Source organism: Melospiza melodia, chromosome 27, assembly GCF_035770615.1.
Source record: "Melospiza melodia melodia isolate bMelMel2 chromosome 27, bMelMel2.pri, whole genome shotgun sequence".
NCBI lineage: Eukaryota > Metazoa > Chordata > Aves > Passeriformes > Passerellidae > Melospiza > Melospiza melodia.
Window position 1 is genome coordinate 9944110 of NC_086220.1, and position 13831 is coordinate 9957940.

The window sequence follows — 13831 nt, forward strand, 5'->3', positions numbered from 1 at the left end:
GGCTGTGGAGCAGCAATAAATTGAATATAATCAGATTACCTTTAACCACTCCAAAATTAATTTCAAACGCCCAGAACGGGGAGGCACCAGCAGCGCCTTGCCCCAGCTGTTGTGTTGTGCTTAACCTCCCTGAACCGCTCCTCCCAGCAGTGCTCCTGCCTTGCCAAATGGCCCATCTCTGTCAGGAGTGATTACTCTGCTGGCCAGCATCTGAGCCCCACTGAGCAGGAGGGGAGCTCCTTCCCTCCCAGAGGAGCATTTCAGCGATTATCACTCCAATTTCCTGCCCAGCCCTCCCTGGCCCGCAGAGCTGCTCCGTGTGTCACGGGAGACAGATGGGAGGCACGTGGAGAGTGGGTTTGCAGCGTCTGTGCCACGGCAGGCACTGTGCTGCCAGCCTCCCCTCCTGCCTGGCTCTTTGCAGCAGGAAGGGTTTGATTCGAGCTCCGGGAGGTGCTGGAGTCGTGCGGGGATGAAGCAGAGCTGCTTGTTGGAGCGTCGCTAAACGTTGAAAGATGGTTGGAGGAGCTGGGGGAAAGAGGATTAAACTGGGGGGTGCTGCCAAGTATTAAACATTTAAGAATCAGTCGGCAAAAGGTGCTTATCACACGTCTGCTCTGCCGTCCCTCTGAAGGAAGTAACTTATCTGAGGGGCTGCTGCTGTGACAAGCGACTCATTTTAGTGCTGAGCACCTTTCTTCTCCTTTTCCCAGTGCTTAATAAGGGCATTGTTAACCTGTTCCCCCAGCCTCTCACATCCCTAAAGGAGCCCAGGCTCTCTTTTGTGTCTCCCACCCATCGCTGCATCAGGGCAGAGCTGCCACTGCTGCTCCAGCCTGAATGATAGCCTTAATTCTCCAGGGGAAATTGATATTTGAAAAACATGAGTGGTTTGTAATCCAAAAAAGCCATTTCTTCTCCAGCTGGAACACGCTCCCTATTAAATTTGATCATAGCAGCCTAAAAGGCAGCACTTGAAGCTGCCAGTCTGCTTTACCTGTGCAGCCCGTATGCCGAGGCTGCTGCGTGCTGCAGGTGGAGCTGGCACTCATTAGCACTCCCCAGGAGCTGGGAGAGCTCTGCTGCCGACAGCAAAGAGCAGCCTGGGCTGCGTGTGAGCCACACGTTTGGGTGATTTCCCTCATGCCAGCCTGCAAAGTTCCTGTGCTCTGGGTGGGAGGCTCAGCCTGGGCTGGCAGTGGAGCTTTGGGGGCTCTGCTGCCTCCCAGCCTGGTGCAGGATGGATTATTTTGCTGTTGCTGAGCATCTTTTCAGGCCTCTCACCTTTCCTTAGCTGGGGAAATATGACTTCAGCACCCTGCACGAACAGGATGGGAGCTGGAGCTGGTTTGGTGTGAAGCTCAGAGGGTGACACGGTGCGAGTGATGTCCTGTGGCTCATGAATGCATGGGATTCCAGTGGATCCCTGTTTCCTCTGGGCCTGTGTGGAAATCCTCATCTCCAGGGCCAGGATTGATAGCTGAAGAGCTGGTAACTCAAAACAGGGCCAGCATCCTGGGAATGCTGAATCTGCCAGGGTGGGGAAGGGGAGGAGACAGAACAGGGACTGAAAATGGGGGGAAATTGTGTTTTGGGCTGATGGGGGCTGGTTTGTTGGGGTGTGAGGTGGGGCACAGCACAGGATGTGACCCCAAGAGCCCCATGGATGGCAACTCCCACTGATGGACAGGGATAGAGCTGCCTGTGACCCTTCCTGGTGGCCTTTGCTGCCCATCAGGGCACGGAGAGCACTCAGGTGTGACCCTTTGACCAATACCTGCAGAGGAGAGTGAGGAAGATTAATGAGGGGAAGATGGGAAAATAACCTTGGCCATGGAGTGGTTTTTGATGAGGTCCCTGAAGTGTAGGTGCAGTGGTTTATTTGGAAAGCAGAGAAAAATGAGGTTGCTCAAAAGCTAATGGACTTTTTTTCCCTAACTCTGCAAGAGAATGTGCTGATACAAAAAGAAATAGATCTTTTCTAATTCCTGAACTGCTTCTTTGTCCCCTCTATCTCTGGCTTCTGCTACCTTGTTGCTCAGATGTAATTTGTTTAGTTTCTCTTAAATAAAGGGAATGTAGTTACTCTGTGTTACAGCTATCAGGTTCCCAGACAAAAAACTCAATAAATAAGGCACTGGCAGGGCTGGAGCTCAGGTCTGGTGTTTGTGCCTTCATCTGCAGTAGGTACCACTCACAGGCAGCTGAAGGGCTGTAATGAGCTGACTGTGGATTTAACTGAGCACTTTTCTTTCTCCCTGCAAAGCAAACCCATTTCCCAGTTCCATTTGGATTTTCTGTCTAATCTCTGTCAGCTGGAGCAGTGGTTCCAGCCCTGTCCTGGGGATCCCTGACATCTGATCCTTGCAGTGGGGGCAGAGTGATTTTCCACTGGAGCTGGAGTTCATCTCCAGTGCCCATCCCTGGGGTGAGTGCTGGAGGAAATGTTTGGAAATCACAGGTGGGGAATGCTCCTGCACCGTTCCTGAGGGGGGATGGATGGATGGATGGATGGATGGATGGATGGATGGATGGATGGATGGATGGATGGATGGATGGATGGATGCTGCAAAGTGCTTGGGAAGAGCAGAGACAACAGGTTGGATGTAGTGGACAAATTCATTATTATTTCTCTTGTTTTAAACCCTCTTTCTTTTCATGCTTTGAGGAAAATTCCTCCTGCTTTTTAGGCTGGCAGGAGAAGCTGAAGGCCAGACAGGGAGCTCTGGCCTGAGCCCAGATCCCAGCTCAGGCTCCCAGCCTCTGCTTGTGCCTGGCCTGGAGCGCTCTGCACAGGCAAATCTTGGCTGCAGGGCAGATTTTTCCAGTGATTTTCACAGTTTACTTGGTTGCCAAGATAATCCTGAGCTGTGTGAAACGTCTGTGTGTGTGGATTTCTCCCAGAATTGGACAGTTTGCCACCAGGCAGGAGCCGTGTGGTGGCACGGTCCCAGGCAGCTCCCAGGCTTCTCACACACATTTGGGATAAATGTCAGGAGTTCAGGCTGCTCTCCAAGCCCTGTCATGGAGAAAAAGGACCAAAAAGAACAGGAAAAGCAGCACTTGGAGATGGTAATTTTTCAGACTCCTGCTGTACCAGGGCACTGGTTTTAATTGGAGCCTTGAGCCAGCAGAAGCAGGGAAGGGATCTCGTGTTTTCGCCCCTGTACCCCAGGAGATGAAGGTAAACAACCAGAGCCCCTTGGGCCTTGGCAGTTAACAAGTTTGTCGTGTTTCATAGTAACTGCATCCTAATTTTTATTCCAAACAAGGTTTCAGCACTAATTTCTGTTTTGACAAACACGATCTGACATAAGAACAGTGGGAGTCAAGACCTTTCATTTTTGATCTGGGTTTACATTGCGCTGATCTAAATTCCTCCCCCTTCTGCTCTTGCCTTTCAGTTGTAAACTCTGTTATTAAAGTTAGCAAAGAGCTGTTTAAACCCCCTGTTCTGTGCCATTTAAAGAGTCCTGCTGCATGCAAGATTAAGTCTGATATCCTCCTAATGGCTCGTGCTGTTCATCCGAGGCGTTGGCACAAAGCGTCACTGTGCGGATTGGAAACGGCTTTGTTGGAAATGAAGGATTTGGTTTCTGTTCACTGAGTCACTTCATCAAGGGCTCTTTGCCAAATGGCAGCACCAGCCCCCTGAGGCTCAGGGCGTTAGAGATGCCATTCCCCAAGCTCTCTGCCTGCTGCAGGGCTGGTGGGGTCAGGGTGGGCTTCCCTCCCTCCCTGGGGCAGGCAGTGATGGCAAGCACAGGTTAATGTGACTCTAAGTGTGGCTCTAAGCAGGGGGGACACAGCACAAGGAATTTCCTAGTGGAAGGCTGGAATTGGATGATCTTTAAGGCCCCTTCCAAGCCAAACCAGCCTGTGAAAGGATAATTTTATTTGAGCTGAGCCCTGACATCAGGGAGTGCTGGGGATCCTGGTGAGGGTGCTCCCATCTCCTGCTGCTTGGGCATCCTGGTGCTCGCCTTCCCAAAGGCACACCCTGAGCTCCTCCTTGGTCCCTGGAGCCCAAAGCAAGGCTGGTGGGACAGGAGGGTCCAGCCTGTGGTCTGGGGGCTTTGCAGGGTCCTTTTCTCCATGCCCAGGCACAGAGAGTGTGGTGGGTCCAGGAGAGCCTTTGGAAGGAGCTCTCCTTCCTGAGGAAAGGCTGTTTCAGACCCACTCTGAGCTGCTGAGGGGCTCTTTGGGGGCTTTTTTTGAGGCTCTCAAGGCACAGACTTGCAGCTGGGAGCCCTTCAGGTTTGTCTGGCCTGTGATATTCCATGGTGGCTATTTTGGGAAGAGGGAAGGCAGTGCTCTCCATCCCTCCCATCACAGCTGCTCCCCTCTGGAAAATCAGAGTTTTGCTAAACTCTGGGGGCTGGATGGGTGCTGGGGTTAGGCCACTTGTTCAGGTGTTGGAAGAGGCAGGTGCAGGTGAGTCTGGGCTTGGACATGGAGATGCCAGCCTGTAAACACCTCACCCCAAGGTTTTTCATTTGGGGCAGGGTTTCTTCCTAGAGCCTGAGTCATCTCCCACCAAAAAAAAAAAAAAAAAAAAAAAAAATTGAAAAATTAAGAAAAGACGAAGCAAAACAAGTCAAAGCCATCAATGGCAGCTCCTCTCCACCCAGCACCTTTCCCCAGTTGTGTCAATGAAGTCAGTGTTGGTTGGTGCAGCTCCTGGGGTGGGCGGCAGCAGGAACAGAGCAGCCTTGTTGCCCACACTCCTCTCTCCATTCTTCTGCTGCACAAAAGAGCAAATCCAGGGTGGCACAGCTCCTTCAGCTCAGGGAGAGATGAACCTTTGTCTGCTGCCATCAGCTGCTGCTTCTCCTCCCCAGTCATCACTCAGGGACAGAGCTGCTGTGACACTCAGGAACGTCCCCAGACGCCCTGGAATCCTCCTGAGCTCCCTGTCCTGGTCCCTGGTGAAGGTGTCCCCACCCCAGCCAGCCTGGGGCAGGATCAGGAGGGGATTTCATGGCACACTTGGGTTTGGGACAGACAATCTCAGATTTTGGTCCTGCTCCCAGCCCTGGGCACTTCCAGCACGGTTTCTGTCAGGGGTTTCTGGTGGGGGTTTCTTGGTTCCTGCTTTAACACTCCCTCAGAGTCGGGCTGAAACCGGCAATTTGGAGATGAGGGTGTCAGCAAGAGTCAGGAGTGACAGAGAGGGGTTGGGTTTGGTTTGGAGCTGCCTCCCCTTTGATTGCAGCCCTCCCACCTTAATGTGCAGGTGCAGAGAGGGGCTGGTGCTGTGACAGAGCTGGCAGGAGGTGTCACCACCCTGCCAGCTGGGTGTGTTGGTGCTGCCCTGAGCTGCTGAGGTGTGCACACACCAAATCCTGACAGCTGCCCCTGCAGCTCCCTCCAGCTCTGAGCAGACAGGAGGGAAATGTTCCTGTGGCACAGAAATCACAGGCTGGGGCTCAGGGGCTCTCTGGGTGCCCTCTGTCCTGGCCAGGGCAGGGCTGACACAGCCCCTCCTGGCCTCAGAGGGCTCTGGGGCTGCAGGAGAGGAGCCCCTGAGCACCTGCAGCTCCTCAAAGCTGCTGCAGAAAAAAGGGAACACGGCCCAGCCCCTGGTACAGAACACACAGCCCCGGGTTCCTCTGATGATGCACAGGGTGAGGGAATGTTTAAAACAAATGTTTAATGTGACACAAAGGCAAAGCAGCAGGGAGTGAGGTTTGCCCTGCACTCTGTCAGGCAGAGGCAGCAGAGCTGAGCCTCTCCAAGCAGAGCTCCCAGTCCCCAGAGTTAAAGGCCTGACTTGCTAAAAACATAAAAGGCTCTGTCAATCCCAGCAATGTTCCTCACTTCAATTAATCATCCCAGAAAATGGTGAGTTTGTTGTCTCTTTGTCTCCGTTTAGCTTGAGCAAATCCAACTTTCCTCGTTGTCTCTCTGCAGATTATGGAAAGCTTTTGTTGATTATATCATCAAATTAAGGCGAGCCCAGCAGTGTGATTTTCCTCTCTGAGTATCACAGCAGCAGCTGTGCCTCAGGTGCCGCTGCCCTTCCTTCCCTGCTCACATGCTCTCCCTGCCTCCCTGTCACGTCTCTCCCCGCTAACAGGAAAGTGTATAAAAACCACATAATCATTAATATTGAAGAGTCATTAGGGCTGATGAAAGCAGCCCTGCCTGCCACGCTGTTGTTTTCCATGCTCAGTGCTTTTGGCAAACACGCCAGGCCCACTTCAGCCCAGCTGATTTTCAGAGGCCACCAGTTGATCCAGGGGCTGTTTGACTCCGTCCACCCTCTGCTCCTGGAGGCGGCTGCAGGGAGATGGCCATTTCCCAGCCTGCAGGAATAAATGCATTTCTGGAGGCTGTTTGTGCCTTCCCTGCTCTCCCCCAGCCCTGCTTCTGATGCAGACAGCATCCCGGAGGCAGCAATCCGTGGTGGAGCAGCAAAGTTCCTGCCTGGGTTTTTATTAAAGCAGTGATGTGCTGCCTGGCTGAGGAGTGTCAAAACTGCAATCTTGGAGCATCAACAAGATAAGGCAGGATCCTTCCCTGGGGGAGAGGAAGGCTGAGAGGGGGAAGGAGCCCGGGATGGGTGATCTGAGCCCTTGTCTGGGTCACATCAGAGTCAGACCCAGCCCCTGTGTGCCTTGGAGAGAGCTCAGACTCTGCTGAGCCAAGGCAGGGCTGCACTTGGGGCTGGGGGCTCCAGGTGTGGGCCCTGAGCTCTTCCTTGGGGAGTTCTTGTAGCCATGGGATTTCCTGAAAAATCCTTTCCTTAAGATCTTTCCTCCTGAGAAGCTCAGGTACAAAATACAAACATTGATTATCTGTTTGTATAACAGATAATATACTGTTATTATCTGCTGCTGTGGAATGCAGCAGGTGCATCTGGGATTGGGCTCATGTGGCTGTTTCTAATTAATGGCCAATCACAGTCAGCTGTTCGGACTGTCTCAGTCAGTCACAAGATTTTATTATCATTCTTTTTCCATTCTTAGCCAGCCTTCTGATGAAATCCTTTCTTCTGTTATTTTAGTATAGTTTTAATATAATATATATAATAAAAATAATATTTTATATATAATAAGATAATATATATAATAAAAATATATAATAAAATAATATATCATTAAAATATATAATAAAATCATATGTAATAAGAATTATATTATATAGTTTATTATATATATTAATGTATTTCATAAAATATATAATGTAATAATATATAATTTAAATAGTATGTAATATTATATATATAATGAAATATATATAATAAAAATTATATCATAAAATAATATAATATATAAGAATGATTATATTATTATATATTTTTATTTTATATATTAATATAATATATCATAAAATATATAATAGAATAATATAATATATAATAAGAATAATATGTAATATATTATATATCATAAGAAATATATGTCATAAAAATATATCATAATAGATCAAGCCTTCTGAAACATGGAGTCAGCATTCCCATCTCTTCCCTCATCCTGGGACCCCTGCAAACACCCCCACAAGTTCCTGTGGAAATGGTGTGAGCAGGGCTGAGCAGCCCGGGTGGAAGGTGCCCCCCAGCACAGGTTCTGGGAGCTGCTGTGCCCGTGCCAGCCCCCAGGCTGACTCAGAGCTGTGCTTTCATCCCTCTGCTCTGTTTGTGCCACACAGGAGGCCTTCGAGGAGCAACTGTGATCGACGCCTTGGACACCCTGTACATCATGGAGCTCGAGGAGGAGTTCCAGGAAGCCAAGCAGTGGGTGGAGAAGAGCTTTGACTTGAACGTGGTGAGTCAGCTGCTGGGAATGCCTGCCTGTGCCACCTCAGCTGCCAGCCCCGAGCACAGTCCTCCCCACAGCTCTGGGGGGGAAGAATCCACTCGGCTGATTGTCCTCCTAAGGCAAAGGGGCAGTGCAGGGATGACCCCAGTTTGCAGCAGGGGCCAGCAGATCAGCCTCACCTGGCTGACAGGGCTCAGTGTTTGATGGTTCTTGTGTTCTGCTCTGGGTTATGGAAACAGACTCTCACTGTTACACACTCCAAGGAAACGCTGCTCACCAAAGAACAAGCTCTGTTTCATCTCAGGTAAATGTCTGCCTGTCATAAAACCAGATTTCCTTATTAAATTTTCTTATTAAATTAGATCAGGGTTGTAAACCCAGCTCTCCTTGTCTGGGCCCTTTGTTGGTGTCACTGCTGGGACCTGGTGACACCTCAGCAGCACAGGGGGAGCACAGGGGAGCCAGGGTTTGGAAGGAAGGGCAGCATCACCTGTGGAAACAGCCAGGGCTGCTTCTCCCTGGGGCTGCTGGAGCTGTGCTGGGCTCTGGTGCAGGGCTGGCAGCTGAGGATGCTGTCCCCCCTCTGCCCCTGCATCCCTCACCCCCAGCTGATGGCATCTCATCAGTGTCACCCACAGAGAATGCTAAAACCAAAGTGCAGCTTAAACTTGTATTTGTTTAGTGCCAGCCTAGTTGTTGTGAGGAATGGTTCTCCCACGGGAACAATGCCTGCAGCTGCCTTTTCAGAGAAGCATCGTTTGGGAGGGCACCACTGGCATTCATGGATTCATAAAAGGCAGCCCACATCTGATAAATCTGGTGAATGGTCTCAGTCTGTTACTGAATCGATAAACAAGGGACAAAATCAACTGGGAGATAATTTATCTGGATTTCATAAAAGCTTTTAATCTTGGCCTGCAGAATAGATTGATCTGTAAAGACAGGAGTGAATGCTATGGATTGATCAGTGGAGTCGGGGAGCACAGCAAGGGAGGCAGGGGGAAATTAATTCAACATTGCCTCTCCACAAGGAGCTCTCACAGTGCAGAAAGGCAGGACAGGGACTGCAGGACCCACGAGCTCTGCTGGACGCCGAGGGCAGTGATCTGCCTGAAGTTGTGTTGGGGAAGTTCAGGCTGGATTAGAGCTCCAGGAGCTCTTGGGCAGTGCCCAGGGATGCCCAGGGTGGGATTGTTGGGGGTCTGGGCAGGGCCAGGGTGGTGCTGGTGGGTCCCTTCCAGCTCAGGAGGGTCTGTGATTGCCCCAGGTGCTGCCTCAGGTGATGAATGGGGCAGTTTGGGTATTTCCCTTCCCTCCAGGCTCCCCCAGTCCCTGCAGAGCAAACAGAGAGCTGGGAGATGGGCACAGGGCTGGGGGCTGTGCTGCACTCAGGGCTGTCCTTTGTCTTTACAGAATGGAGAAGCTTCCCTGTTTGAGGTGAACATCCGCTACATCGGGGGGCTGCTGGCCACCTACTACCTGACTGGAGAGGAGGTGGGTCCCCAGAGTGTCCCCACAGCACCTGGAGTGTCCCCACAGTGTCCCCACAGCTCCTGGAGGGTCCCCACAGCTCCTGCAGTGTCCCCACAGCACCTGGAGTGTCCCCACAGTGTCCCCACAGCACCTGGAGTGTCCCCACAGTGTCCCCACAGCTCCTGCAGTGTCCCCACAGCTCCTGCAGTGTCCCCACAGCACCTGGAGTGTCCCCACAGAGTCCCCACAGCCCCAGGAACCAGCTGAGAGCCCTGCCCAGAGCATCACATAATCCCCCCCTTAACAACAGGCTAAACCCATCCTTTTTGTGAATATGGAAATGCCACTAATGTTCCCTTAATTAAGCCTCGAATAATTACCTTGCACACACCGTGCACGGCTCATTTGCCAGGGATCTTCCCTCCCTCCTGTGGGCAATTGTAGCCAGACACGTTTGCAGTCGGACACATTGCTCCCCGGGGAAATGCCATTTGCAGAGGAGCTTTGTCTCTGTGCTTGTTCCTCTCTCGGCAAGTCGGGTGAGATTCCATCAGACACCATCCCAGATCCTGCCTCGGGCTAAGGAGGGCACTGGGAGGGGCAGGGGCTCCCCACATCCCCCTGGAGCAGGAATTGCTGAGCTGGGGTGCAGGGCTGGGGTCTCAGCCCCTGGGGTGGATGTGGAGCCCTGGCTGGGGCAGAGATCTCATCTCCACTGCCCTTCCTGGGATGGAATTTTACATCTGCAGGGAGATGAGGATGTTATTAATTATTATTAACACTGTCCTGGGAGTCTGAAACTCTGGTTCAGGGGTAGCTGTGTGAGGACTGGCCCTAAATGAGAGCTCATTAGCCCCAGCACAGAGGTGAGATGGCTCCTGCACAGTGACACCACTGATCCAGAGCAGCTCTCTTTATTTCAGCTGTATTTCAAATGTGTTCCAGGCATAACTTCCCTCTGGGTTTTCCCTCCAGGGAAAACCCTCAAAGACTCAGTGCCCCAACTCAGAGTCTGCCTCAGTGACAACTTCAGCAGGTTTCAGATCCACAGAGCAAAGAGAAACCACATTAAAGCATCAAACTCCAGCAGTGACCCCTTGGAGCCCCATCGGCAGCTGGGGCAGTGCCTGTCACTTACCCAGTGTCACTGAAAGGCAGAACCCAGTCCCTGCTCCTGCTTTCCCCTCTGAACCAGCCCCCTGTTTCCCTGTGAGAGTATCAAAGGTCTGAGAGCCCACAGGAGAGCTCAGCTTTCCTCAGTGCTGTATTTTTAGAGCAACGAGTTCCTGCTTTCTGAGAGCCACCACCACAGGGCTAGAGGTAAAAGGCTTGTGCTTTATCTCCTAAGTCACTTAGAGGCTTCTCTTGATCAGGACTAATCTCTGCAGCGAAGATTAGTGCTGGTATCACTCTGTCCCAAAATAATTGTGTGTGCTTGCTTTGTGCTGCAAGGCACCATAAGCTGCAATTTGAGTGGAAAGCCCAAAACTGAGGCATTACCAGTGCAAAAGGAGCAGCTTAGCCATGAAACCACCAATCCTTCTTGGCCAGGAGCTGCAAGGAGAGGACGGCTGGTTGCAAATCATGTTTTTTTACAACAGGAGATGAAAACAAACTCTGGGCAAGCCCACGTTGTAAATGCAGCAGTGCTTCAGCCCAGGAGGATTTCTGATTTCAGATCCTTCTGTTCTCTGCCATGCTGGGAGTGGGAAGGATTTGGGGAGCACTCTGTGGATCAGCTCAGATCACAGGTGCTGCTGTGAGCTGCTCTGGTGCAGGCTGAGGCTTTGGGTGCTGCTTTAGTGCAGATTTGAGAGGAAATTCAGAGATGCCCAAGTTCAGTGAGACTTTTGGTTCAGATTTTTTGTTCAGGGCACAGCACACCTGGAGCAGGGGCTCTGCAGCACCTCCAGTGTTTTATAACTGTGTGTTTGGAAAAGGGGATGAGGGAGAATCCTCTGTGACTCCTTCCATCAAATATTTATCCTCCCTTTTAACAGGTGTTCAAAAGCAAAGCTCTGGAACTTGGAGAGAAACTTCTGCCAGCCTTCAACACCCCCACTGGCATCCCCCGTGGAGTCATCAACCTGGGCAGGCAAGCACAGCCTCAGCTGCATTTCCTTTATTCTGGGGCTGGGAAGGAGCAGGGGCAGCAGCAGCAGCTCCTCAGAGCTGTCCCCCCTAGGGCAGATTCCTCCAGGTCCTTTGCTCTGCCAGCTCAGACCCTGGCACAGATTGCAGTGACTCAGGGCAAACCCAGCTGTGTTTTATTCATCAATTTGGGGCTGGGCACATTTCTTCCTCTGCCTCCCGACAGGGCTCCCTGCTGCAAGAGCATTTTCCTCACGCTCAGGTTCTGTGAAAGGTGATTTTCTGCTCTGCTCATGGCAGGGATTTTTGCAGTGTGCCCAGCTAGTTTCATGTGAATTCATCCAGGAAAAATGGATTTAAAAAATTGGGAAAACTGGGCGAGGGAGTGGATGGGACTGGCTGACAGGTTTGGTGCTGGGAAACAGAACACAGCACACAGCCCTCAGCCAGGCTCTGTCCTTGCTCAGAGCCAGAATTGGGGTTGGTGATGTTCTCATGGCCAGGGAGGCAGCTGAGTTCAGTCAGTCCCTCCCTGCCAAAGGTCTGGCAGCAGAGAGAGCACTGCCCTGCTGCTCCTGCCTCTCCTGGCTGACAATTCCCTGCCAGCCAGGCAGGATTTGGATTTGCTGCTTCTGATGCATCCAAACAAATCCACGGGTGAGGGCTGCAGGAAATGTGGGTTAACAAAGCCTGTCAACCTCACCTCTTGCGAAACCCTCAGAGTCATTTTCCAGCCCTTAGCCCAAATCTCCTCCTTGGCTCTGCAAGCAAAAGACTTGCAAACATTTGGCTCACGCTGCTGCGTTGCTCAAATATCACTGTCAGCCCTCAGCTGTCTGATGTGCTCCTGATCCCGGGGAAAATTGGAGCCACCAGCAGCTCTGTAATTGTCCTTTTTTACAGCACAGACATCCTGCTTGCTCTGGGCCTGATAAAGGCTCTGCATAGACTAACCTTTCACAGAAATGCCAAACCCTCCCCTGCCCTTTGTGAAGACAATTGAAGCAGCCTCGGTCTGCCCAGACATTCCCAAAATGTTCTGCTGATGACCTTGAGTGAGAGCGGGGAGAATGGACAGAACACCCAGGCCATGGCAGAGCCCCCTCTGCTCTGGGGCTGCAGTGGCAGCTGATTTAGGAGCAGGCATGGAGGGAGCTGGGAATGGGAATCACTCACTGTGCAAGGGCAGGGTGAGGGGAGGCTGTGACACCACACTGACCCAGACACCAGGGCCAGAACAAAGCCCAGAAGGGTTTTGCAACGAGGAATTCTCTCTCCAATTCTGCTTTTGCAAGGATGTGCTAATCCCAGAGAGACCTCAGCATCCCGGAAGGAGGAGGAGGAGGGTCCTGCAGCATGTGTGGGCCTCTGCTGGTGGCAGCCTGGGGGCTGGGTTAAAAGGGACGTTCAGAAATTTGAAACCAAAACCCCCCTTGGCACTGAGTCAGTTCTGCACGTTCATTTTCCAGGGCCCAGCACAGCCACCCCCCCCAGCTCTGCCACAACAGCTGCCTTTATCTCTTGCTGTCACCTCTTCCTCTGGGGTCCCCTCTCTGCTGAAGAGTTTCCTGTGGCTGCCTGCTGTCTCCTGCCTGTGTGTCCCGTCCCACACTCCTGCTTTCCATCCTGCTGCTCCCTCCTGCCACAGCTTCACTGCTGCCCTGTGCTCTGCTCTGTGCTCTGCCCTGTGAGCTCTCCCTGTGCTGCAGCCCTTTCCTTCACACCTCCCCAAACCCTCTGTATTCCACATTTTCCCTCAGCATCCCCTCCTGGCCTCTCCCCTGACCTGCCACTGGTTTTGCTGCTTTGGATCCCCACGGGGGAAGGACACGATCTGACATTCCAGAGCCACTTATCTGGGAGATAAAGGAGGTTCTGGGCATGTTCCTTCCCCTTGGAGGCCAAGGTCCTTTAAACAGTGGCTTCCTCTGAGCTGCTGGAGAGCAGAGCAGCTCTGCAGGACTGGGCACTGTGACCAAACGGCCAGATCGGGACCTGCCACGTTTTCCTCTCCATCACAGCGAGGGAAACTTCTTTTTTTTTTTTTTTTTTTTTTTTTTTTTTTTTTTCTCTATTTTCGTGCTCAGGATCATTAGTTTTAACCTCTGTAAACAACAAACCCTTCTCTCTCTCCAGCCAAGCTTCCCGGCGCCATCTAGTGTCACCCCCACCTGTCCCTGTCCCCTCCCCGGGACTCACTGGGGCCACCACAGCTCTGGGGCAGCACCCGCAGGGGCTGCTGTGGTTACAGCCAACCCTGCATCCTCCAGGATTGTCCTGGGATGTTTTATCCCAACTGTCTGTGTGGGGCAGGGTGGCAGTGCTCCTCCAAAGCTGTTTGTCAGCTGAGCTGTTCGGGAGGGATTCCTCTCCCACACAGAAATGCAGTTTGTGCAGCCTGTGTGTTAGCCCAGTCCTAAAGAACCTCTGGAAAATCACAGCTCAGTGCCACTGGAACTGCTGCTGAAAATCTGTGTATGAGTCCTAAAATCTGTGTGTGAGTG

The 13831-nt window shown here is 51.8% G+C and overlaps 1 protein-coding gene across 1 annotated transcript in view; it reads left to right on the forward strand.

The window, feature by feature from the left end:
* Positions 1 to 13831, forward strand: part of MAN1C1 (mannosidase alpha class 1C member 1) — a 49824-nt gene that overhangs the window by 27170 nt on the left and 8823 nt on the right. Inside the window, exons 3-5 of the mRNA XM_063177630.1 lie at positions 7654 to 7769; positions 9177 to 9257; positions 11237 to 11331. Of these exons, the coding sequence (XP_063033700.1) occupies positions 7654 to 7769; positions 9177 to 9257; positions 11237 to 11331 (292 nt within the window). The remainder of the gene's footprint in view (positions 1 to 7653; positions 7770 to 9176; positions 9258 to 11236; positions 11332 to 13831) is intronic.